A 27,519-nucleotide genomic window follows, 5' to 3' on the forward strand; every position below is an offset into this window, starting at 1 on the left:
ACACCTGAATGCATAGATCCTCACATTTCTTAGAAAATGTATTTCCAAATCAGTTCCATCCCTATTATCCAAACCAGTTAATGCATCCTATGGCACAAATTAGAATTGTGTCTCAGAGATGTTCTAAATGTTTGAGATTTGATGCTGGAACATTGCGGTTTCTTAGTTTAGTGGCCTGAAATCCAGCACCCTCAGTGGCAGGAGGTAGAATAGTGTACAGTTCCAATTGCTTGACAGCTTCTTGTGATATTTTATTTCTTATGGCAAAATCAAGAGTAGGGTTGGGTATTTCTCATATTATTCAGTGTAGCGTAATCACGCGGATTTGCCCAAGTCTTCTGTGAGATTACGCCTTATTATGTGAGAAGAATAATTCGTTTAGGGCTATTTTTAGTCCAAAAATACCTTCTTGCATCCAAAATGAGCACCGCATTTGTGCCAAGAAACAGCGTTAAATGCAAAAAAAACACATTTGGATTGTGCAAGCAGCAGCACAAATTCGCTAAATGTGTCTTGGGGTTGGATTCTCGCCCAAAATGTGGCGCTCTCTGCTCAGCCCAAAATGCACCTTTGCATCCAAAAGGAATGTAAGGGTGCATTTTGAGCAAAGAAATAGCACTAAAAGCAGTAGAATACAAAATGCAAGCACAAGCAGCAGCTCATGCTTTCTAAATGTGCTCATAATTATACAAGCAGGAGGATTGCGTAATTATTGCTAATTGCGTGTCAAAGAATAATGCTGAATTGCTGAAATCACTCTGAATGTGCCAGCTATTTGAAATTACTCCCGGGCCTAATGAAGAGCCTTGTAAAGTGTGGGCCTCTTGAAGGTGAGCAAATGTTGTGTATTTACTTGAAACTGTACTGATCCCTACTTAGGGCCTAATTACCGTCCTAGTCTCATCGCAGTTTTAGTTTCGACCGCCGCATTACGATGCAGGCGGGAGAAAGTGAAACCAGCCGGTCATTCCGGCTGGATTTCGATGGGCTCAAGGAGCCCATTGGCCAGTCGGATGCCTGTCCGTAATCCCTATGGAAGGCATTTCCACCGTAGGGATTATGATGTTGGCTTCCGACAGGCTTTCCATCTCGGGCTTTCCGTGGAAAGCCTGTCGGAAAGCATCATTGGAGGCCCCTTGCAGGGTGCCCTTCACCCTGCTGCCTCCGGTTGCGGGCCCTGGGGGCATCGATGGTGCCCCCCTTTTAATCCCTGCACCATGTGACAGGCACCCTGAGGTGCCTGCCACGCAGTGCAGGAATGAACAGATTCTCTCATTTGTCAATAGGAGCTTGTGCTACAGCCAGTTTATGGCCGCAGGACACGCTCCCATTGACAAATGGGAGTATGGTGCAGTTGCATTTTAATCGCGGTGTCGGACTGCTGACTGGAGGTCAATCGGTACCGAGACCGCAAGGGTCATCCACCAGACATCGTAATGAAGCCCTATGTTGGGAAGTTAAACCCTCAAAGTCGTAGCTTGCTTCAAGCACCTTTAGAGCAGTTAAAAGCATCGACATTCTTATTGGGTCAGTGTACTTTTGCTAAGAACTTACAACGAGGGACTACTAAATTTGTCTGACATTCTGACTATTTATCTTCTTGCTTAGCAGCCATTTGTCATTCATCCAAATCATATTTACCTGACTGAGGTGTAACGGCTGGGAGAAGTTAAAAATAGTTTTTTCACTCATTCCCCAAGTAATGCTGAAGTATGTTCTTGCTAAAAGGTCTACATCACTTTCCATCAATGATATCAAAATATACAGTGAAAGAACTTATCCAATTAATACATTTTTTTAGTGGGTTTCCAGGATCCCCAAGAAAAGGTGTGGGTGACATTTTGCATGATGAGAATAGTATTTGAAAACGGGTAAAGTAACCCTAATTAAATGTACACAGCAACGTACCACAGTAAAACAAAGCACATAGAAAACTAGCAGCATTTATATGCAATTATATAGGCAGAGATTTATTATGGGTCTGATTTCTTTTTTGGTGGACAGGGTACTCCATCACAATGGTGACGGATATCCCATCCGCCGAAATATAAATCCCATTGGATAATATGGGATTTATATTTCGGCAGACGCAATATCCCTCACCGTTGTGATGGAGAACCCATCCGCTGAAACCTAAATCAGGCCCTATGTGACCTTCTAGTTGATGATCAGCATAAAAATTCAAAGTCACTGGTGACTTTGAATTTTTATGCAAAGCTGACAGCTGTAGTTCATTAAGCAGATATTTAGTGTGCAAAGCACTAGCAGAAGATAGGCACACAAATTATCTGTAGAGTACAGATCTCTGGGAAACTATTGACTATGACAAGAAGTACCCATGACAAACTGTAAAAGAATATGGTGTTCACAGCACAGAATAATTCATTGTGCTCCATCAGGAAAGACAATCAAATGATGCTCCCTGTTAGAGACATTGCTGATTTTGTCAAATAGCCCATGAAAGCAATGTTTAAATAATTAGCAAGTAGCGAGATCGTAGTCTAGGAAAACCCTGAACAGAAGAGTTTTCATTCTGCTTATGTTGTGCAGGAGAAGAGCATCAAGGCTGCAGCCTGGCTGAAGGTTAGAGCCAATTTGGCAGATAGAGAAAAGACATGCACAAAGAGTAGTCTGGCAAAGGATGCTGTGAAAGGTCCACGCAGTGCAGCTAGTGGTATACTGACTCTATGAGCTCACTGGTAAACGTTTTAATAATAGAGAAGGCACATTGCCATAGACCACACAGAAGCCCACAGGGAAAATAAAGGTCCTGACACATACACATGTATAAATAGCATGTGACTTCATATGAACACCCAATGACATAACAGATTTCCATCTAGGTCCTATGACCATTTGCAGCATTGAAAAGTTTTCATCGTCTGTGTTCATAATGAGCTTCTGGTGGTGCCTGGTTAACGAAGACTTTAAGCAAAATAGTTTAACAATATCTTTCTCAATTAATATGGAATTGTCCTTGTCTAATGAGGTTAAGTGTCCCTGCAATTACTTCTATAAAAGAACCCAAGTCTGGGTATGTTTAAAGTTTACCTCAATTCGTCACATCATTTAAATCCATTAGATTCAAACTAATTAACACCACTAATTTCACCCATAACCTTACCTGGGAGACAAAGATCCTGGCAGAAAAGAAGCTCTGTTAAGTGAGGGGTGGAATTTCAAAGCCGTCAGTAATCCCTTTCCCAGACAGAAGCAATGGCGTCAATTCACCTTTTTAATGCAAAGAAGGCATGTGTGAACATGTCAACATTTTGAAAGAAGAAAGTGGGAGATTTTTTTTAAGTTTTAAAAGTAAAGTTTATTAAGTAGGAAACAAACAAACAATAGGTTCACAATATAATATAGTAACAATGTACTGAAAATATTTGAATAATAATGAGATAGTACAGGAAAATCTTTGCAATTATGTGTAGAAAACAGGATATGGGGAAAGAAAGAAAGAAAGAAAGAAAGAAGATAGGGCAAAACCTAAAGTACTTCTCCTGTAATGAAATGAACATAATTTTAACAGCAGTGGAAATACAAAAATCATAGAGGATATATTATCATGGAAACAAAAAAAATGCAAAACATATACTATTAGATGGAAGCTCTAATATGAGAAATTAGTAAAGAAGAATGATATATCTATATGAAATAAAGAGTTAATTTGTTTCTATACTTGTAACCAAACTTGATAAGTGGTGCGGTAGAAAACAAATATGTTTAATATCAGAAACTGATGCAGAACAGGACCAACAAGACGATCGAGTGGCACTATCAAACTTGTGCGAAGAAGCAGGAGTAACCAGAAGGCAATGATAAATAAAAAAGAGTGTTTGAGTTGTATTGACTGCACTTGATGTCTAAGAACATTTTAAGCCATAATTTGTTCCACAAGTGAATAGGAAAGGAGGTGTGAAGATCTGCTTCCCATTATAATTCTATGTTTGATTGTTGTCGACCAACAGGGAGAGAGGTAAGGTGGGTATATATACGAGAGGCAACATAGGCAGTTAACAGTAATGTTGGTATCGGTCAAATCGGAATGGGGAAATGGGTAACAAATAAAGTGAGGGGTATGTGGTAAAAATAGAAGAGATTAGTGACTGAAATTTGTGTTGACATGAGTGATGAAAGTGAACAATGGATTGAACCTGCAAAAAAGAGATAGGTGAGTGGTTAGGTATCAATTTGATGAGTCCATAGTAGACTTTTATCTCTCCAGTCTTTGCAAAAGATAGTTTTATTATCAATGTTAATGAATTTATTATACCAGCTCGAGGATTAATTAAATTGATTTTGAGGTGAAGAGAAGAAATATAAAATGGACGTAATATTCTGCTAGCATTTTTTAGAATAGGAAGAGATATAGAGTTGAGTAAAGGATACAAATTCTGCAAAGAAGAACGTTTGAATAGGAGATTCTTAAAAATAATCGGGAGAATGCATTTCTTCCTTTGACTTCTATTACGGCCTTCGTCTTGTCTATTGGTGTGCAATTGGATTTACAAGTCTGCTTTTGCAGGATCCGGAATCAGAAATTCAAATATACGTTTTTAACATACCTGTCTGGAGCACAGAGAAATCGGTATGACAGGCAGAGAAAGCGTGACATAAATATGCACTTGCTTGCAGGAGCAGGTTACTGGCAGTGCATAATCCGAGTCACAGAAGAGCAGCTCCTGCAATCTGAAGCCATTTGTGGATTTTGGATTTTGCATGCAGGAATTGGGAGGCGGAAGACAAGCATCGAAGTCAGCAAGCTCCTGCCTAAATCGGGAGTGTTGAAATGTATGCGGGTTATATTGATGACATGGCATTGCGCAGTGTGTAATCTGTCCCAAAGAGGCGCTCTTGTATCCTAAAGAAAAGGGAACAGGTGTAGATTTCGAAATATAACCCATCAGAGCAGTCTCTTAGCAATCAAGCAGCTAACTGAAGACTCTATCATGCTAGCAAACTAATACCCACTTGTATCCCCATCTACAAAAGACCACCTACCTTTTTAAATTAAGCTGCTGCGTCTACTCTACAAAAAGTATAGTAGAACTGATCAACTTCTTGCAAAATCTCTGCTGGCCACGTATGTTCTTATTGTACTAGTTCCCACACTTTACAAGCTGCTTCTTGATTCTTGATCAGCTGCACCTCGTGTGCTAACTGTGCTCATAGACATACACTCTAGGTGCCCCATATGTTCCAGTGCCCTTACATTTTCTTCTTTCTCTGTAAAAATTGGTAATATGTGCTTGACTACTGGAAGACCTTTCGTAATTGTTAATTGCAATAGATTAATAAATGGTATATGCTATATTTTCCTTCTTGCTTCATAACAAAGATAATAGAGTAAGATGTTCAGTCCCCCGAACCATTAGGATTATAACCGAGCCTTGATTGTCCACAACGTATTCCTTTATGTGCGACTTTAAGGTGCGAACTTTTGAATTGAACGCATTATGAAAAGGCTCACGACAAAGGGCAATTATTAACACTGCAGCTAACTAGAATGTGACTGGTCTAATTTTAGGGCAGTCCCACCATATGTGGATGTAAATCCACATTGAGTCACAACCCCTCCAGCAAGTGTCGGCCCCCTTATTCATTGCTCTCAAGCTGATTCTGGTCAGATACCATTGTAACATCAATTTAAATGCTTGTGTCCCACATTGAAGGCAAAGGGACGATTTTGCTGTCTTACTCTGTCAGCATAAGAACGAGATCTAGTGACTTTTGTCTCATGTATGTTAGATCTGCAGTGGGGAGGGACATGTCCAGGGCACTGTAAAGTCGTGAGAGTGCCTTTTCGGTGTCACCGTCTGCCATCATATCTTCCACCCCTGTTATCTCCAATGAACCTAGGGGCATATTAGTAAGGGCCAAATGGCCGCTTTAGCGGCACATTGTGCCACTAAAGCGGCGATATTTTTATCACCCTATGCGCAAGCTGCCGCTAACAGCAGTTAGCGACAGCTTTTAGGCGATAGCGGACGGTTTGGGGCCCGCTTTGCATGTCAGCAATATTTATCGCTAATGACATGCAAAGTGGGCGTACCCAAACTGTTAGCGACAGGCAAAGAGATAAAAAAAATTGCGCTAAGCGCGATTATCTCTAAAATCTAACGCCTGCTAAAAACATGACTTACCGTTTATTCAATGGGATTGGATTGTCAGGTTAAGTCCCCATTGGCGTTAATGCGTGAATATCGCTGCATTTCCATCGATATTCACGCATTTCCCCGCTATCGCTGGATATTTTAGCACAATGGAGAAAAACTTTGCTAATAGCATGTTTTCTCCGCTAACATATCCAGCGATAGGCAGCGATAAAAAAAAATGCGGTAAGCGCATTTTGCAATAAATATCGCTATTTCTTGCTAATATGCCCCCTAATTCCCATACTCAGAGTTGTCTGGCCCAGTGTAAGAGTTGTGTAATATGGTAAAGATCCATAGTTCTCAACTGAAGGTAATTTGCGCATTGTTCCCTGGTCTGAGGCATGCCATTAGAGTAGAGATGGCCAAGGCAGAGCGTGTCACTCCTCCCCAATTGCAGTATTCCCTGTCTGTCATATCCGGTGGGAATTCAGGGTTACCTAGAATTTGAGTAAAAAGGGAGGGATATGTGATGACTCGTGTGGTTTGGACCATCTTAATCCAGCACTGTAATGTCACCTCTGTCGCCTAGGCTAGAGGCTCCAGGGAGCACTGTATCTTCGGGGACATCCACAGAAGGTGGTGCAATAATAGCAGGGAAGAATTATGATTTAAAACAACACCAGGGGTTATCAGCATCTGTGGAGCACCACGTAAGGGCTAGTTTGAGCTATACTACTAAAATATACTGTACCAGGTTGGAGGCTTCCATTCCCCCTTCTGCTAGAGTCCTAGTCATAAGGACTCTAGCTGTACATGGTTGATGATATTCAAATGGAAGCCCATAGTTTGGTTTGTATAGATTTTAGAACATCTAGGGGGATCTCGAACAGTAGATATCTAAAAAGATAGAGGAATCAAGGGAGGAAATTCATTTTGATCCAGTTGACCCTGTTGAGCTTGTCAAGGCAATTTGTATCCAACAACCGGAGGCGATCTGTTCGCTCTCTGTATAATTCTACACTACACCCAGCGCTTGGGATTTTTGAGGGTTTATCTTGAATCCGGCAAGGTGCTGCAAGCAGTCAAGCTCTTCCATTATTCGCATTATTTGTCAAAAAGCATAAGATATCACTGGCAAAAATTGCCATTTTTACCTGGCCATTTTCTGTTTCCAGTCCTGTGATCCTCGGGTTAGCATGAATATGATGGTATAATGGTAATAGCAAAGATTTTGGGTGAAAAGGAACAGCCCTGATGTGTCCCCTGAGTCAGACCTACAGCATGGGAGAAGGTATGATTGGATCTGAATTCTAGTGGTTGGCCTCACATAGTTTGCTAGCATAAAAGTCTTCATCTGAGATCCCATCATCATTTTATCTAGGGTTTTGATTCGTAAAGCCCAGTCCTCATGGCCAAAGGTTTTCTCCTCATTGGGCAAGATCAGGATGGCCTGTCTGTTCAAGAGCATTGCTCTGCCAATTATATTGGCCACCCGCCTTGCAGTGTTTTCTGTATGATGATCTGTGATGAGCCCCAATTGGTGAAGGGGAAATCAGGTCCTGCCATACCCTGTTCATTCTACAATTCAGTATTTTTGTGTAAATCTTTACATCACTGTGAGAGCTATTGGTCAATAGGTCCCACAATCCCATTAGTCTTTTCCTGGTTTTGCTATAAGCATTAATAGGGAGTCCAACATTGTGGGAATGACTTCACATGTGCCCAGGAAAGGGTTAATGGTCTTTGTCAGGTATGGGGTTAATAGTCTGAAAAAAAACCTGTAAAAGAAGGTGGGAAAAGCACCCGGTCCTGGCATCTTTTTATTGGGAAGCATTTCTATAGCCTGCAGGTCCTCTACTTCTGAGATTGATCTGTCCACCTCCTGGTTCCAAGGCAGGTGGGTGGCCCAGGATCCACTTTCAACATGACCCAGCTCATTCTCTCAAACTCCAGAACATCTCTTTTGGGGAAGTTTATCTATCCCCATCGGTCCGAGAAGTTCCAAAGCCTGCCACCATCCAATTTGCCCCTTGCCTAAGTCAGATCATGGGCAGAGGTCAACCATCGCTGATCTTGCCTAAAACGAGGCCATCCCTGTGCTTTTCACCTGCTAAGTGTTAGCATGAACTCCCAGTTGTCACCACCGACCACATGCTCTACTCCACAATGCCGCTTGTATCACTCCCTCCTGGGCTGCGGTCTTCTCAACATAGACGGCAGCATGTAGGCAACCTCTTCTCTCTTCATGGACAAACTGCAGAAGCCAATTCATTCTCAGAGGGCTTTCCCGCGATCACTCCCACGGCAGCCATCTTGAAGAGCTTAGAAGCCGGCAAGGGGGTGCTGTGTCAAAACCTCAGTCATACTCCTTTTAGCTTCATTAGCACCAATTCCTGCCTTAACTCAGGAATGAGCAGGTCCCCCGGCTCATTTCTCTATTGTGGGGCCTATTGGAGTCTTTTGGCCTGTTAAATGCCATTGGAAGCCCCAAAGCTATCAGAGCTCAGCGAGGACGAGTGTCCAAGGGTGATCGTCTGGGCTACACCCCTTCACCACCCTCTTCATGATACCACTTCACCCTCTATTAGACTTCCCATGACATGCTTTTCATGATCTCCACAATCTGGAACCTCCTCCACTGACAATGCAACACCTTTTTCTCCATCCATCAAGGGCCTATCTCACCTCTTCCTCCACTCCTTCATAAAAATGTTCTGCTACCTTACTTTCTAAAACACTTCTCTCCTTATACTCGCAGGCCCACACAATGACATTTAATATGACCTCTAGTGATCTAGTCAGATATAGCCCTGCCACTTCAAAAAGTCAACACAACAGCTACTATTTTGCTACTTTCACTCGCTCCAGACACTCAGAAACCCCTGAGCATACCGCTTTACCAACTTTCACTTCCTCCCTTAACTTCCTCTCATAGCCACCCCTGCATAGGTAAGGACTGTTAGTTTAGGTTGTCCCCCGTTATTGATGACTACTCTGTTAACTATCTGACTGATGATAATCAGCCCCTTGCCTAATAAAATTGATGCCCTCACTAAGTTTGTTGACAGTTTACCTATCAATATCTTCAAAACACTGGTTCCTGGTAAGACCTGTTGGTAAGCTACATCAGGCAAGACTGCAGTTAGGAATCCCATCACTCATGGTGCTATGCTTACATAGCCTTGCTCCAACTGGCTACCACATCCTTACAGAACTACCCTTTTTCTTCCCTGAAAGGAAAATGAGTCTGTGTTATATGCTTACAAACTTCAGTTGCAGGCAAAACAGGCTAGTAATTTGGCCTCAAATAACTCTGATGGTCTCCTGATGTATAGTAAGTCCTGGGAGCTGACACCTACAACAGGTACATGAGCCCCGCACATGCTTATCTTCCAGGAAGAAAGTCTGATTCCAGGATTCTTATTGAAATTTCTATGGAATCATCCCCTTATAAGAGTATTGCCTCCTCAACATTACGCTGAATGCTTCACGACTGCCAGTTGGCTGTTAAAAACCGCTCTAAGATTGAAGATTCTGTTATTGATTTGAAGCACATTTTCATGACAGTGATTGAAACTTGGCTTCATGACCCATACCACTGTGTTATTGATCTATTTGTACCACAGGACTATTTCCTTTTTCATTTGTACTAAGTCAGCTGGTGGATGAGTTACATTGATTCAGCATAATGATCTGCTGACTAATGGCTGCCGACTCGGTCCCCACACTTCTCTACCTCACAGTTCAAATTAAATCCTCCCCCTCCAATTCAACAACAATAACCATTATTTTGCACCCCCTCACAGGAGAGAACACCTACTTTGTTGAGAAAAACATGGAACACATAGCATCTCAATTTAAGTTGGTCATCAACATTCACATCTTTATTGGACAACCTCCTGCTAGGTAAAAAAAGATCTGATTCAACACTTTATCGTGTTATCTAATATGGAAGGTACAACTTGATCTGATTTTTGACAAAGAGAATTCCACTTTAGTCGAAAATCCTGTCAAAGTGGGTTGGTCTGATCACTACCAAATTCCTTTCTTTAAGACCTTTAAAACAACTACCACTGTAGGTCAAACCAAGAACCTGGAAAAGGGGCTTCAAGATGTAAGGAACATCATAAGCAACCAAACCAGTGATGAATTGACCAAGAATATTCATGAAAGTGCTCTAATTAGAGAAAAAGAAGCAAGAGTAAGATTGCTTTAATTGTAGTGCACCAAGTAGTTTGATGATGAGAAGAAACGACTTTGCTTGACTATTCTCTCTTGGTGTTGTAACATCTTGGTGTGACCAGAAGACCTTACAGAAAACATATATCACACATTCACAATACAGATCATTTTCCACCAGATCCCAATGGAAATTGCCAAACATAGACCTAAGAAACGTTTTGAGATGGTTAAATTCCTTTGGCATCAACTAGTTTGATTGCATCCTAGGACCGGTTTCGGAATCATAATGATGAGGGTTGTGAACCCGAAACCGGTCCCAGGATGCTTGTTTACGGTCCAGGAAAGACATGGTTTTGGCGGTTCGGGCAGGACTGTTCCCATGAGGCACAGGGTCAGACTGATTTTCATATGGCCATGTGTGAACTGGGGTGGCGGCGTGAGCAAAAGAATGGTGATGGATTAAACCCAGATCAGTTGTCTTGGGGTGCGTGTTTGATTTGCTCAAGCGCTCCATCCATCATCCCCTTTTGTATCGCTTTGTTCGCCTTAAGTTGGCAGGGTATGCTCAGCCCCTTGCTCACTTTGCCACTGGATTCAAGATAGCCTGGCTGATGAGGGTTATGAACCCGAAACCGGTCCCAGGATGCTTGTTTCCGGTCCAGGGAAGACATGGCTTGGCAGTTCGGGCTGGACTGTTCCCATAAAGCACAGGGTCAGACTGATTTGCATATGGCCATGTCTGAACTGGGGTGGCAGAGTGAGCTAAAAAATGGTGATGGATTAAACCCAGATCAGTTGACTGGGGGTGAGTGTTTGATTTGCTCAAGCGCTCCATCCATCATCCCCTTTTGTATCGTTTTGTTCGCCCTAAGTTGGCAGGGTATGATCAGACGTGAGTCCCTTGCTCACTTTGCCACTGGATTCAAGCTAGCCTGGCTGATGATGGCTGAAATGCCAGAAACCGGTCCCAGGATGCTTGTTTCCGGTCCAGGGAAGACATGGCTTTGGCGGTTCGAGCTGGACTGTTCCCATGAGGCGCAGGGTCAGACTTATTTGCATATGGCCATGTCTGAACTGGAGTGGCGGATTGAGCTAAGGAATGGTGATGGATTAAACCCAGATCAGTTGACTGTGGGTGAGTGTTTGATTTGCTCAAATGCTCCGTCCATCATCCCCTTCTGTATCGTCCCATCACTTCTCAGCTCTCCTTTCCGAGTCACTTGCAATAAATCTCCACACAGCTTGACTATTTAAAATTTTCAAAGCAAACACTCCAAACATGCTCTAAATCTGCCACCATTTAACCTAGGTAAAGAGATGCATACTATCTTGGTGCCTTGCTAGGCTAACCTGAATGATATATCCCTTTCTTCCCAACTGTCTAGAAGTAGGTCAAACTGAGGAAAACAAAAAAGTGTTTGGTGAATTACTTGAATTAATGTCAGCCACTACTAATTACTCTAGGCCACACACAAGTCCATTGTTTGGTTGCCCACCATATCACTTTAGACAGGAATCCGTTATATCCAATTCAGCAATGGTCCTTCTCCAATAGTCCACTGCCAGTCCAGGTCCCCTCTGAACAGGAACATGAACAGCCTAAGGCCTTTTTCAGCTTGTTTCATCCTTGCCAGTTGTGTATAGCTTACGTCATATGAGACTGTGAGTACGGGACCCATGTGTGGGCATACAGTCACACTTCAAATTTTCTACAAATGAAACCAAAATATTATAGGTGGATTGCTTGACTTAGTCTAAGCCTCTGACAATTGACTATCACTGACTATCAACCACAATCCAGTCTATCATTTTTATTTTGGCCATAATGCCACCGCACTCAGGAATCAGCCATATGCAAATCAGTATTAATTTTACTCCAATAGCAACAGCCAAGCCCAAACAGATAGGGCATGTGCCCTCTGAGAGGGAACATAAATAACCTCAGACTGGTAGCTGCACGTTTGGGCCTCGTCTGTTTGATGCGGTTTGAGTCCTATGGCTCAATGAGCATAGGATTCATATATGGGCATACCTGTTGTCCTTTGGGCATCAAACTGAGGAATCAATCAATCAATCATATCATTTGTAAAGCGCACTACTCTACCCAGTAAGGGTCTCAAGGTGCTGGGGTGGGAAATGCTGCTAATGCTCAAAAAGCCAGGTCTTGAGGAGTTTTCTGAAGGACATCAGGTCTTGGGTCTGCCGTAGGTGGATGGGGAGGGTGTTCTAGGTCTTAGCGGCGAGGTGGGAGAACTATTTGCCACCAAAGGTCGCTCTTCAGAAGCGAGGGACTGCTTGAATTAATCTCAGCCCTGTTAATTACTCTTGGACACACAATCCAGTCCATCTTTTTTTGCCTACTACACCGTTGTAGACAATAACCAGTTACTTGCAAGTCAGCCTTGATCCTGCATTAGCTGGAATAGTCAAGCCTGAACTGGCTCCTTCAAGTGGGAACACAAGCAACTCCCGGACAGTTTTAGGCTATTTGGTCAAGAAGGTTAACTAGGTAAAAACTTTCATTGAAAACCCTCCACTGGCACTGATGCTCTGAATAACTTCCGTCTTATCAAAGGTCTACATTTCATAGCTGAATAACTGAACCGTTGTGAGAATCACAAGTTGGAGATCACAAGCCTGGTTTCCAATAGTCCTGGAAATGAGCATAGACTTCCCAATTTTAATTCCTTCCTTCAGGGAGATACTCCTAGGTCCGGAGGGAGACATCCATCCCCTTGTAGAGCAGAGTCTTCTGGTCCTGATTGCATGGAAGATTTCAGGAGACTGTGGCAAATCCCAGGGCTTTTGACAGATGCTTTCAGACTCATATCCGAATCATGGGTTTCTGGAACAAGGAATGCATATCGACTGGCATGGAACAAATGGGTTTGCTGGTGTTTTCAACGAGATTATGATCCCATTTCAACTGATTTAGTGCATATTGTGAACCATATTTCAGAACTGTTTATATCAGGTCTGTCTTACAGAACCGTGAATGTTTATAGATCTGCTATATCTACAGGTCACTCTTCAGTAAACTGTGTTTCTGTGGGTCAGAATTTACTAACTAAAAAGATAATGAGAAGTATGAGAGTATTAAATCCTTAAACCACTAAATATACCACTCTATGGGATGCTAGAGATGTGTTACAAACACTAACCTCCAGAGGAGAGATTTCCACTCTTTCTTTAAAATGCATCACATATAAACTTACTGTTTTATTATGTCTAGTATAGTTCAGAAGAACTTCAGATGTCAAAGCATTAGATATTTCCAACAGAACCAAAACTATGTCTTATTCTATCCTTTACTCCTTTGTACCTCAGAATGAAAGACACTGTGTGGTTAAATGCTTTAAAGAGCATGAAAAAACAACTTAAAGTCTCAGACTGAATGAGAGTCAATTACTAATTTCTCACAGATCTCCTCAAAAGGAGTTTCTTCACCAACTTTGGCAAGATGGGTGAGGGAAGTGTTACATGAAAGCGGTGTAGATGTCTTTATTTTTGGAGCTCACTCCCTCAGTGGTACATCAGCTTCCAAAGCCATTTTCGGGCAGCAGACTGGTCGAATGATAGTATGTTCAAGAATTGTTATTTCAGACCAATCTCTAATGTGATTGATAATTTTATTAATTCACTTTGAACTTGCATAATGTTGGCCACCGTGTCATGCCATATAATTCATATTTTTCACAGCCTGCTGGGCAAAAAATCTGGTTTTATTAAAGACACGGAGGCTAATATTATCCCTCCACTTTTTTAATGTAACTCACCCTGATGTTTAACATGTTATTAGAGATATTACCAAAATCTATTCTTTTTCTTTCAGAATAAGAATCCTTTTCTGTCCGAACCATGAGTTTGAAATTTGTCTTCAATTTGATTTTTGATTTTGACTCATTGAATTATTTTGTTTGCAGTTTAACAAAGAAGGAAGATGGCTGTTTGTTGGGGGACTTTATAGCATATTGGAATGTTCATTGAAGTTCTGTGTTCTTCAGTTGTTGCTGCTGAGCTGTAGGAGATTTGCATAATATTAGCCTCCATGTCTTTAATAAAGCCCAGCAGCCTGAAAAATCTAAAGTTTGATGCATGTGCCCCTTAAAGTTTCAGGAAAGAGTCGAAGTAAACCAGTTTGTACACAAAGCTTCTGCGGCCTTTGTCAAATAAGCATTTTGTTGTCAGCCTTAAGTGCAAAATATCTCCAAAAATAAGGCTAATTGTCAGAAACTCTCTTAAGCAAATACATAACAGACAATGATGTATAATCGTTCATTTTGTTTCATTTGCATGCAAGACTACAGACTTTAAATATTTGCTGTTGATGTGCTTTGACTATACATTATTAATGGCACGGCCATTGAACAGCTAGTATTTCTTTTAATTATATTTCAATGAGACAGTTGAACAGAGAGGAAAACAAGAAACAGTTCCAAGAGCAGATGTTTGACTTAGAAGGAAAGTGAACAAGTGAGAAGTGAGTGAAGTGAGTAAATAAACATATTTGAGGTTGCATTTTACAAAGTGTTTGATGATTTTCTAGGTTTAGCTTAGAGCTGTACTTTTTCTAGTCAGTCAGTGGGCATGTTTTCCAGTACTTGCTTTTCTGTCTAGGAGGTGAAATTGCCTGAAGCGTAAAAATACTGTGCCGAACCCGTAGCAGGTGCTTGCCCTAGCGTTTGGAGCAGGTAGCATATCAGATACCTGCAAACAACAGAAATATGATTTTCTAATATGATTATCTAAATTTTGCACAAAAAAGAATGCACATACATGTATAAAAAGTTAACATTGTTAAAATATTTCTTTTCTTTTCTTCTAGAGTACCATGTATTATGAGCACAGAATAAATACTCCAGTTTACACAGGAAGCGGAGACTGGGTTGGAGGCTGGGGTGATGGTGGATATAGCGGAGGGTACGACGGTGGATGTGATTGGGGCGATGGTGGATGTGATGGGGGAGGTGGTGGTTGTGATGGGGGCGGTGATGGGGGAGGCGACTAAGAAAACAACAAAATGAAGAAAACCAGTGCTGAGTTTACTTAATTTCTGATTGATCAGGAGAGATCTGAAAGTTACGGACACCTTTATATAAAATGTAGCTATCTTCAAGACTTATTTGCACTCTGTATGATCCTTTGGTAGTAACAGCAAGGTTTGATTCGTGAAAGATAATGGGGAGTTAGCATAACAGTACCTGGGAAAGAGTTTGAACACAGTCTTTTGTCTACGGTGATGTGTGTAATAATTAAACACACCACATCTTCACTAAGAACTTTTGGAAATTAAGTTACCATTGTTAACAATAGTTTCATATAATAAAATAATGCACAGTATTTGAACAACACTGGCCAGAAACTGTCTTTACTTTTCTGGGGACTAAATTGAAGGCTCTGACTACATCAAGCAATTTTAACCAATACCTCAAAAGTGTGAAGAGACCAAGTAACTTATGCATAACATAACAATGTACGAATAAGGAATTTAGGACTAACAAGCACTGTTCTCACATTGACCGATGAAGCCAAAACCAGGATCAGGCACACTGCAATCTAAGGAAATAAAAGTAAAGTGTTATATCCTGATTTTGGAGTGTTTTTACTGCTGGTTTGCTTTACACAGTCACCTATTTTTCTCTACACTTGTATGTATGTTAGTAAGGATAACAGGGAGAGGACCGAGGGTGGGGAGGCTGAGGAATGTACCAAGGTTGGGTTACAACACATCTCCTTTTTTACAGAATAAATAGGATGTTATAAATGCAGAGACATATTACAGATAAACATCACATACAGGGAAAAGAGTGCATTTCAGTCATAGAAAACAGTAAAACCAATCCATTTTGTAATCTGATTGCCAACAAGGAGGTCGGTGGATTCTGGAATCTTAATTTCATTGTGTTACCGGAATATTTTTATGAGTATCCTCAGGAAGGCCCCCTCCCAGGATAAGAGGTTCAGGGCAGCTGATTAAGTTTTCCATACTCCATATGTGCCCATTTTCGAGTACCACAACATTGCAATTTACCCATTGAATTACTTCTGGTTTAGAGAAGGATGAATCCTGTTGTTAGCGTTGTATTGTCTTTTGATCACTACCCATTGCCCTTCTTTCTGGTCCCACTTGACTGCTCCCCACTTATTGTCATACCATCTTTTGTAATTAATCTGATGGTGCTGTGCTTTACTTTCTCTCTGACAACCTCTCTATCAATCCATATCTGATCTCCACTGTTAAGCCAGTTAGGAGTCAATTAAAGCCAGAATTCCACCCCTTAAGGGATACAAAAGGAGATATGCCAGACACAGTATTTGGAGTGGTATGGTATGACCATATCATTTTCCTGATGGCCTTATCGATTTCTTCTCCAGAAGTTTTAGCCAACTGTATGGTTTCTTTATCCATTCTGTTGGCCCTTTCCACAAGACCATTAGCTTTGTGGCTAATAGATACATTTTTAAGGAAGAGTACTATTTCATCAAACGTGAACTGTACACCATTGTCAGTCACAATGGCACTAGGTAACCTATTTTAAAGTAGGTATCAGCTAGAAACTCAATTAAGGTGGCAGTATTAATATTATTTACAAATTTGGTGGTTATCCAATGTGAATGATAATCCACCATTACAAACATATACCTATTACATTATGTAAGTTCATGGGTCCAATTATGTCTGGACCAACTTGTCCCACAGTTTATTTGAAAACTCCACTGGAAGAAGAGGATTCTTCTGACTGAGTTTAGTCTTATCGCAGGCACTACAAGCTAGGCAATCCTTCACCTTGTCTTCCACCATAGAGTCCATATATGGGAACCAATACTCACTACGGATTTTGTTCTTGGTCATGCTTCTCCCTAAATGATCCTCAAGAGCAGTCTCAATAATACGGTTACCGATTTTACCAAGGGGTACAATCTTTTTGGACTTTACAACTTTGTTATCAATGATTGAGAGCTCATCCCTGACATTCCAGTAGGTGTGGAGTATGTCGGGTAACTCACTACACTTGTTAGGCCAACCTTTAGTGATCATTTCTTTGACAGCAAAAAGAGTGTCATCATTCTTATCAGATTGTTCCTATTCATCTAGTAAATAGCAGGTATGTCAGTGGACAAAATCGGTTCTCTAATGGGTTCTTCCAAAGGGACCATCCCTTCAACAGGTAAACAAGACAGGCAATCAGCCACTTGGTTTCTTGTTCTTGGGAAATATATTATACTGAAATTGTACCCTTGCCATCCCAAAACCCATTTAGAGTGGGTCTATCAATGCTTTTAGTAGAGAACATTCGAATCAGAGGATTGTGGTCTGTTTTCAAAATAAGTGGTATTCCCCACATGTAAAACTTTAAATGGTTTATGGCCCTGAAACATGCCATGGCTTCCTTTTCAATGGTTGAATAATTGTATTCTGCCTCCCGAAGTGACCATACTGCCATAGCAGTATGAGGACAGGTTACACACACAGGGAAATAAAAAAAAAATGATCTGCTAGTATCCAGCTCAGTGCACATGTTTTTGGCTCTCCGGAATGTGACCAATGGCTGACTTGGTAGTTCATAATTTAAAATGTTATCAGTCAGTAATATAGGCCAATTCTTTTTAATGATGCCCCTGATTTTATTTTCTTCATTACTGTAGGCAGTGATGAATCTGGGGCGCTCATTAGTAGCAGCTTCAGTAGAGGCAGAAATCTCATTGGTGTCATTAATGACAGCATCCCTGGACAACAGATACTCTCTAGATTTTAGACTAGCCTTAGCCAAGGCATCATTAAAGATTTTATCTGTGTATCCACGTTTTTTCAATCGGACCCTTAATTCCTTAGTACAGTTGTCAAAGTCACTGGGAGAACTACAAATTCTTTTTAGTCTCACAATTTCGCGGTAAGGGATACTGGAAATTGTATGTCTAAGGTGCAGGCTGGAAGCATGGAGGGTGGTATTCCCTGCTGTGGGTTTTCTATAGAGAGTGGATTCAAGACGATTGGCATTGACATAAAATGTAACATCAAGAAATTCTATGGACTCCCTACTGATGTGTGAGGTGAATTTAAGGTTTAAAGCATTCTCATTAATTTCTTCAATAAAGAATTGAGCTTCCCTTTCATCACCCTGCCATAAAATAAAAATATCGTCAATGTATCGCAAGTACTTGATAATTTTCTCATGCACTCATACTCCATGTGTACCATTTAAAACCTGCTCCTCCCACCAGCCCACGTGTAAACACGCGTAGCTGGGGGAGAAACAGGATCCCATGGCCACACCTCTCTGTTGCTTCCAAACATCCTTCCCAAACATAAAATAGTTGTTATTGAGACACCATTCCATTAAATTTAAGACAGCCTTGTTGTGTTCATAGAGTTCTGCCGGCCTTTTCTCCAAGAAGTGTTTGGCTGCCCTTAGTCCATCCAAATGTCCTATACTGGTATATAAGGACTCTATGTCAAATGTTATTAATAACATGTCCTCCTGCCATTCCAGATTTTCAATCTTGTTCAGGAAGTCGCCAGTATCTCAGACATAGCTGGGCAAATCCTTAACCAGGCTCTGTAAAAAATAGTCAATATATTGACCCACTTTTTCACTAATGCTATTAATTGCAGAAATTATTGGTCTGCCTGGGCTAGGCACCACACACTTATGGATTTTGGGAATAAGGTAAAATGTCGAGAGGACCGGGAACTGTTTAAACATAAATTTAAACTCTTCCCCTGAGATCAAGCCCTCTTGCCGACATTTATGCAAAAGCTTTTCCAGATTAGTTTTGGCAGTTAAATACTCTTTGTTGCTAGATTTAACGTAGCATAACACATCTTGTAATTGTCTATTTGCTTCAGATATATACTCCTTTTTAGGCCAAATAACCAAGTTCCCGCCCTTGTCCTCAGTTTTTACTACTATTTCTGGGTTGTCCCGCAACTTTTTCATACGTTTATGATAGTTAGCTTGTGTCCTATCAAATTTATTTTTGCGCTGGTTGCGGGATCTGATATATAATTGCTTTATCTCTGAGACAATACAATCATGAAACGTATCCACGGCATCTTTGGCCATTAATGGAATGAACTTGGACTTGTTTTTCAAGGGAGTCATGCCAGCACCTTTTTGCAGTATGTTAATTTTGCTTAGTCTGGTCTGAGTATTACGGTCACTTTCACCATCCGTTGGTTGAGAATCTGTAGTGTTGGCAAGATAATTCAGTGCTAACATGATGGGAAAATGATGCAATAATTTCTGCATTATCTGCGGTTGAGCCTCCATTGCTTGAGTTGGTAATGTTTTTATTGGACTTAAGTTGTTGAAGGGCAAAGAATTTATTTAGTTTTAACTTCCGAATGAAACAATAAATATCAATCCGGGTTGTGGCTTAATTGAAGGTTTGTGCTGGGCAGTAGTTCAAACCAAGGGAGAGTAATTGCTCTTCTGCCTTGGTCAAATCTACACTTGAAAGGTTAACAATGGATTTATTGTCTGCTACTTCCTCTTCTGCCACACTTGCTTTGGTTTGCTGGTTTATGTTTATATATATTTCCCACAGAATCTCCTTGCGAAGATCAAAAATGAATACCCACTCACAGGTATTAGAATTTTCTCCGAATTCTCAGTTTAATCCATTGCAGCACACGAGGATTTCTTGGAGACAACCAACGCGTTTCGCTATGTCAATAGCTTGATCACGGTGATACCTGTGAATGCGTCTTCATTTTTGATCTTCGCAAGAAGATTCTGTGGGAAATGTAAATGCGGTTAAGCTCTACCGCGGAACACGCACTGGAAAAAGAAGCGCCCACGGTCAGAGTGACAGAGAGCTACTGTTGGGAGATATATATATATCTCCCAACAGTAGCTATATATATATATATATATATATATATATATATGATATCAGATTATCCACAGCTTTGAAAATAACCATCCGGCACTCCAGGTAAGATTATGTACACACTCTGGCTTTATTTCAGACGAGACAACATCTACGCGTTTCAGCAGCCACTTGCTGTCTTGTTCACGATGTATATGTATATATATATGTATGACCAAGTTCCTTCGTAGAGTGAAACGCGTCATGGATTAACACTGGTCGAATTTTTTTGGTAAAATAAATTCTTACTCTGCTTACACTTCAAGACTGTTTGCTGTGTCCTGATTAAAAAGAGGTCTCTATGAGGTCTGCACCTGATCTTTTTCGCCGTGCATTGGCAACCAGGAACCTTTTTCGATATATATATATATATATATATATATATATATATATATATCCAACAGGACATATGCGCAACCAGTAGCAGCGTACAGACCGACCACACCAGCATGTTTACGAATCTTTATTTCCAGGCAAGATAGTATTCACAAGCAGGATGGCATAACGCGTTCCGAGGTCAGTTACCTCTTAATCATATGCATAATTTCAGGGGTGGGATCGTCAGGCTTTTCAAACGTAGCTATGACATTGAAGAAGGACTTCTGTCCATTACATTAAAGAGGCAGTCTTTTGTTATAACTTTCTTTCAAATATTTCACGTTAAGGTAAGAGTACCCGTTTTTCATTCTTTTATATTGTTAATACATATAGTCACTCTGAATGTTTATTGGTTTACCTTAACTCATTTCTTTTTTCAAATTGCTTCGATGTTCAGACTACAAGGTCCACAATGCCTCTTGTTGCAAGTTCCACATTGTTCGTGTCTCCAATGTAGGTTTTGGCAAACTCTGCACAGTGTCACTCTCAGCCAAAATGCACAGGCTTTCAATCGGTCGAATGTAATCTTCGTTTTGTCCGATGGCCGGAGCGATGCTGGAGCATTTTGCAACCACTGCAGAAAAAAAAATGTTCCTTGCTTGCCTGACGGAGTAAAATGCGTCTGCTTGCCGTGCTTAAGGAAAATCCTTTCGGCAAACTCTGGCTGTGTCAATAGTTCACATCCATGGTGAGGCGGGCCTCTTAACATGGCCCCTCCATTCAGCCTTTTCCGTGAAAAATATTCCAGCCGGTGGGCGCTTCTTTAATTTGTTTCACACAAAGCACCAAAGATCTGACAACAGAAGCGCCACTTCCTGCGAGTCGGGGCCAGTTTACGGGATGTGTCAGACATCCCAGAAAATCCAACAGGACATACGCGCAACCAGTAGCAGCGTACAGACCGACCACACCAGCATGTTTACGAATCTTTATTTCCAGGCAAGATAGTATTCACAAGCAGGATGGCACATTGTTCGTGTCTCCAATGTAGGTTTTGGCAAACTCTGCACAGTGTCACTCTCAGCCAAAATGCACAGGCTTTCAATCGGTCGAATGTAATCTTCGTTTTGTCCGATGGCCGGAGCGACGCTGGAGCATTTTGCAACCACCTCAGAAAAAAACTGTTCCTTGCTTGCCTGACGGAGTAAAATGCATCTGCATGCCGTGCTTATATATATATATATATATATATATATATATGTGTGCTTGAAGGCCCTTGCTGATGCAGCCGCGCCTCACCACAAGAAAGGTGCCCACACTCCATGTAAATCCAAGAAAGTTTATGGGGATAGCTGATGCATTTCTACCAGCTTTGTCAAAGCTAGGGAACACACATTGTGGCTTTGTATTTATGGCATACAGTGAGACACAGTGGAGGGAAAATTAAACATGGGAAAAATGCCAACTCATCAGTAACAAAGAAAAAAGACTATGTAAGTCAAAACTTTTTAAAGAAAATTAAAACATCGTTTTGTCCCACAATTAAATAAAGGGTGCCTCACCCTAACAGAAAAAATATAAATATATGTTCATGACTATGCAAGGTGAAAAAATTGACAATATGCTTTAAGAAGGGAATTCCAAGTGCAAGAGAATAAGATCACTACATTATCCCTTCTATTGCCCAGTAAGAAAATCTCCCCAAAAGATTCAGTCTTTTACATTTCGTTACAGTTCATTGGTCCAGTGACCTTGGAAATCAGGAGAGAGAGAGAGAGCGAGAGAGAGAGAGAGAAAGATTCATTATTTTACATTTCATTAGAGTTCATTGGTCTAGCGACTTAAAAATCAGGTGGCATTGGTAAGAGAGAGAGAGAACGATAGACAGAGAATAGAGGAGACAGGAGAAGGATTTGCAGTGTGTTAGGTCAAACACCATTGCAGGAAAAAACACACAAACCCCTAGGATTGGAGTAAACACCAGTAGTAGACAGACTACCCAGGGGACAGATGGTATTATCCTAAGTGAACATGATGCTCCTCGTCCTGGTTCAAACTTCCAGGGTGTTTGGTGTTGAGACTGATTATGTATTTAAATTCAAGTCTTCTTAGTGCTTGTTCCCTTTCTCCACCCTGACTCTCCACGGGAATCCTGTCAATGCCAAAATATGAGATTTTTAAGTTCTTCGTTTTGGTGGAGCCATGTACAGTGTTGCAGTGTCTAGCCATGGGATATGTTAAATCATTATTTCTTATGACCAGTAAGTGCTCTAAGACATGTTTTTTCACCGGAAAGATCGTGCTCCTAACATACCTCAAACTGCAAACACCCAACAGAACATAAACAACAAATTCTCTGTTGCTATCAATTAAGGGTCGTATCTTATATTGCTTGCCATTGAGTAAGGGTACTGTCTTGACATTGGTACTGTTGGTGCAGGCCTTGCATTTCCAACACTCGTGGAATCCTGGTAGTTCCCTCAACCAAGTGCTGCTATGTTCCTGGCTGGGTTCCAACAGTGAGTTACTCCTGCGGTATGTGATATTGTGGCTCGTGTGACCAACTTCCCAATAATAGGAACCAGATTGTCTATGTGACAGTGTCTTCTGATAATCGCCTGGACCTTGGCACAATCTGAATTAAAAGTGGTGATGAGTCGAATCACTGGTTGGGTGTCCTTCCTGGGACTCGGTTTGAGTAGGGTTTCTCTCCGCACTCCACTCACCTTCCTCTTGGCCTCGTCCACTACTTTTCATGTGTACCCCCTCCGCAGGAATCTTTCTACCATTATGCCTTCCTCTCGTGTGTAAGCTACTGGTGTGCTGCAATTACGGCTAGCTCTGAGAAGTTTCCTGTAGGGGATACTATTCTTCCGCTTGGGTGAATGGTGGCTTTTGGCATGGAGGATGCTATTCCTGGCAGTTGCTTTCCTCTGTAGGCTTGTCTGTATAGTATCATTCAGTACCTCTACACTGACATCAAGGAAGTCAAATCTATTCTTACTGGCGGTGCTTGTAAACCTTAAAGATTATCTCATTGTTGTAGATTGCCAGAAGGAATTTGTCAAGCGCAATCTGAGGAACATCCCAAATTAAAAAGATGTCATCAATGTATCTGGTGCAATACTTGGTGTATTCAACAAAGTTTTTCGTCCAGACTAATTCACACTCCCACCACCCCATAAAGATACAGCCGTAGCTTGGCGCAAAGCAACTGCCCATGGCAGCCTGGGATAGTTTCCTGTACCACTGCTGGCCATGTAAGAAATAGTTATTTTCTAGACAGAAATGGAGCATCTCAAGCAACATATTGGTGTGATCATACGTGGCTATTGGTCTGTTCCTAAAATAGAGTTTGAAAGCTGTGATGCTTAGGTCATGGTTGAGACAAGTGTACAACAACACCACATGCACAATGGCCATTATGTAACTTGATTGCCATGGGATGCCCATGACCTTGGATATAAAATCCATACAGTCACAGCAGTATGAGGACAGGTTACACACACAGGGAAATAAAAAATGATCTAGAAAGTTTGTCTTGTTCCCAAGGAGACTGTCATTGGCAGAAATAATTGTCCTTCTATGTGGATTGGTGTGAAGTTTATGGACTTTCGGTAACATGTAAAATCAGGGAGGAACAGGTTTTTTAACAGTTAAAAACAATAACTCATCATTGCCCAAGAGCCCAAGGTGTGCCATTTGGACAGCATGTTGTGCTGTATGTGATGACTGACTTCAGTGATGTCAATCTCTTCAGATTACTCTGTCTGCCATGTCATCGTGGGTGTTTATTTAATAATCTCTGAGTGAGTCCATTGACACTGAGTCGGCATCTACTACAAATGGAGGAATGCAGTTGCAAAACCGATTCCTGTGGCTTTACCCCTGTGTATAGTGGAGCATTGCAGGGCGAGGAACAATCCAAAATTCATCCCCTGTGGTGAGTGAGTTTTAACGTGGTGTATAATAGAAGCTTGCATGTTCGTGTCTACAAAGTGAAAACCATCACAAGAATGGACTCACTTGACAAGCAGCAACACTCACTCAGAGACCAAGACACTCTACCGAATCCACCCTTATACATGTGATGGACTTCATTAAACTTTCTCTAGATAATAACAAGGCAGTATCATTAGTGCTGCTTGACTTATCCACAGCCTTCGATACTGCAGGCCATCATAGGCTACTGCAAAGACGGATGGAAATCGGTATGGTGGGGCCAGCTTTTCAAAGGCTTTCCAACATTTTAGAGCAGCGCACACAAACCGACAATTTGGGTCCTTTCGCTCTGGTACTTAATCCCTTATGAAGGGAGTCCCTCAGGGCTCATGCCTCAGTCCTACATCATTTAACATATATGTGGCCCCCCTTGCAAATATCATCAGAGATCATGACTTTGTTCCCTTTTCATATGCTGATGATACACAACTTATTTCGTTTGATAATAATACGGTGGCAACAAAACAGCTCTTGACAGACGGTACACGAGCTATCTCTGACTGGATGACGAAGAATTTTCTCCAGTTGAACGCCGGTAAAACTGAAGTTCTTCTGTTTGGCAAATCACACATTCTGTGCCCCCTGATTGGTGGCTGTCAGAATTCAGCCCAGCCCCCACCCCTACAACCAAGGCAAAAAATCTGGGAGTTTATCTTGACCTCTCCTTATCTATGAAAGACCACTTCAGACACCTGTTTTCACATGCTGAAGCTCCTTCAGAGAGTGTTCCACCTTCTCCCTTTATCTGTTAATAAGACCTTGATTCAAGCTCTGGTAGTTAGTCGACTTGACCACTATAATGCACTTTTGGGAGCTGCAAACGATGCAGTGTTAAACAGGTTGCAAGTGGTCCAGAACACGGCAGCACGGCTGGCTCTTAATATGCCTCCTAGATCGGCATCTCTGCCATTATTGAGACACCTCCACTGGCTCCCCATCCATGACAGAACCAAGTTAGTTTAAAATTGTATGCTCAGTCCATTAAACAATCAATAATAGGGGGCCATATATCTGGCGGAACAATTCCTCCACTACCTTCCTAGTAGTTCTCTGTGCTCTGGTGTAAAGGCTCTGCTTGTTGTCCCTCGGTTTAATAAACTACGAACCAGTGGCAAATCTTTTGCCTACCTTGCCTCATATTTTTGGAACTCACTTCCTGTCTCATTATGCAAGTGCCCTAATTTCAGTAAGTTCAGGAAACTACTCAAAACTGAACTTTTCAATAACTGAGTGCCCCTCCCTCCTTTGTTCCTTCCGCTGTTTAGTGCGGAGATACACCTCCGGGGGTGATTCCAGTGCTCTACAAATCCTTCATTCATTCGTCATGTGAAAGCAGGCTAAGGTTACTGTGTTTATCTGGCATTTCATTGTGAGTTTGTTGTCCAGTATGATGCCTAGGTTGCATGTGTGGTCTTTGGGTGTTGTGATGGGTACAAGATCCAAGAGCCATCTGCAGTTGTTCCAAAGGGTGTTGTCTCTGCCGAAGACCAGAACTTCAGTCTTGTTGGTGTTTAATTTGAGGAAGCTGTCTCTCATCCATGTTATGACACTCTGCATGCATTTGTGGAAGTTGTCTTTTGTCTGAGTGAGATTCGCTAATAGTGAGAGGATGAGTTGTGTGTCATCAGAGACGATGTTGATGTGGTGTGTTCTGACCATGTCAGCGAGTGGAGTTATGTACATGTTGAAGAGGGTGGGGCTTAGGGAAGAGCCTTTTGGTTCTCCGCAGATGATGTGTTTGGGGTGAGGTTAACGGGCGAGGCAAACCTTTTGGGTATGTCTTGTGAGGAATTAATCTATCCACTTGAGTGCATTGCCCGTAATTCTGATCTGGCAGAGTCTTTGGATGAGGGTGTAGTGTTGAAGGCTGCAGAGAGGTCTAGTAGGAGGAGGGATATTCTCGCCTCTTTTGAGTAGTGCTTGTATATCATCTGTGGCTGTGATCAAGATTGTCTCGGTGCTGTGATTGGCTCTGAAGCCCGACAGTGTTGATGGCTTACTCCAGGACTTTGGCTGGGAAGGGGAGGAGGGAAATAGGGTGGTAGTTCTGGAAGTCGGGGTCTGCTGAAGGCTTCTTGAGGGGCCTGATTTCTGCGTGCATCCATGCTTCTCGGAAGGTGCTGGTGTTGATCGAGGTATTCAGTATGGTAGCAAGTTGGGAACTGAGTTCACTGTTTCTAAAGTTGAAGATTCGGTGTGAGGAGGGGTTGTCGGGTGCTCCTGCATGGATGGATTTCATCAGGTCTCTGGTGGTGGGCGTGATGAATTTGTCCTATTTGGAGAGCTGTTGGTTGCAGTCTGTGTTGGGTGTAGGGTTGTGGGAGGCAGCTGGCTGGAGGTCGAATTTATTGTAGATAGCTGCAATCTTGTTTAGGAAGTGGTTAGCAAGTCTGTCGCAGAGCTGTTGAGATTGAGTTTTCGGTGGCTGGAGGGCAGGTGGATTCTCTAATGATGGTGAAGAGTTCTTCTGTTCATTTGGAGTTGGCTTTGCTGTGCCAAGTGAGGGCTTCTTTTTTGTGGTTCTAAGGTGGTGGTGGTAGTTGTTAAGGGTTGCTTTGTAGGCATCACGGTTGGTGTTGTTCTTGCTGGTTTTCCACCTCCTTTCCAGTCGTTCCAAATTCCTGTTTTGCCGTGCGCAGTTCCGGTGTGTACCAGGTGGCTTGTTTGACGGGTCTCTGGGCCATCGGGGTCTTGGTACTGTTTGGTCCAAGTTGGAAGGTGGAGCTGAGGGCATTCATCCAGTTGAACTGGTTACACTGGTCCAGTTACGGTAGGGTGCGTTGTTGTACCTGGGAGGAGGCGTGGTGGACCAGTGAAGTTGAAGTGTATGATAGCATGGTCTTCCCAGGTGAGTTGGGATGTGTGGATATACTTGATTCTGGTGCTAGTCATGAAGATGGGGTCGAGAGTGTGTCCTGCTCTTTGTGTGGGGTTGGTGATGATCTGCTTGAGGCTGATGTTGTGTAGTCTCTCAAAGAGATCTCTGGAGTTAGAGTCGGTGAGGCCATCTAGTTGGAAATTAACGTCTCCAAGGAAGTTGTAGCAG

At 41.9% G+C, this 27,519-nt stretch overlaps 1 protein-coding gene across 2 annotated transcripts in view; it reads left to right on the forward strand.

Moving 5' to 3' along the window:
- LOC144753596 (phospholipid scramblase 2-like) overlaps positions 1-15,629 on the forward strand; it is a 239,134-nt gene extending 223,505 nt beyond the window's left edge. For both annotated transcript variants that reach the window (XM_078641239.1, XM_078641240.1), the window contains one exon: positions 15,106-15,629. In XM_078641239.1, the coding sequence (XP_078497365.1) occupies positions 15,106-15,288 (183 nt within the window). In that variant the 3' untranslated portion in view covers positions 15,289-15,629. The remainder of the gene's footprint in view (positions 1-15,105) is intronic.
- The last annotated feature ends 11,890 nt before the right edge of the window (positions 15,630-27,519 follow it).

The sequence above is a fragment of the Lissotriton helveticus genome, chromosome 5_1, assembly GCF_964261635.1.
Source record: "Lissotriton helveticus chromosome 5_1, aLisHel1.1, whole genome shotgun sequence".
NCBI lineage: Eukaryota > Metazoa > Chordata > Amphibia > Caudata > Salamandridae > Lissotriton > Lissotriton helveticus.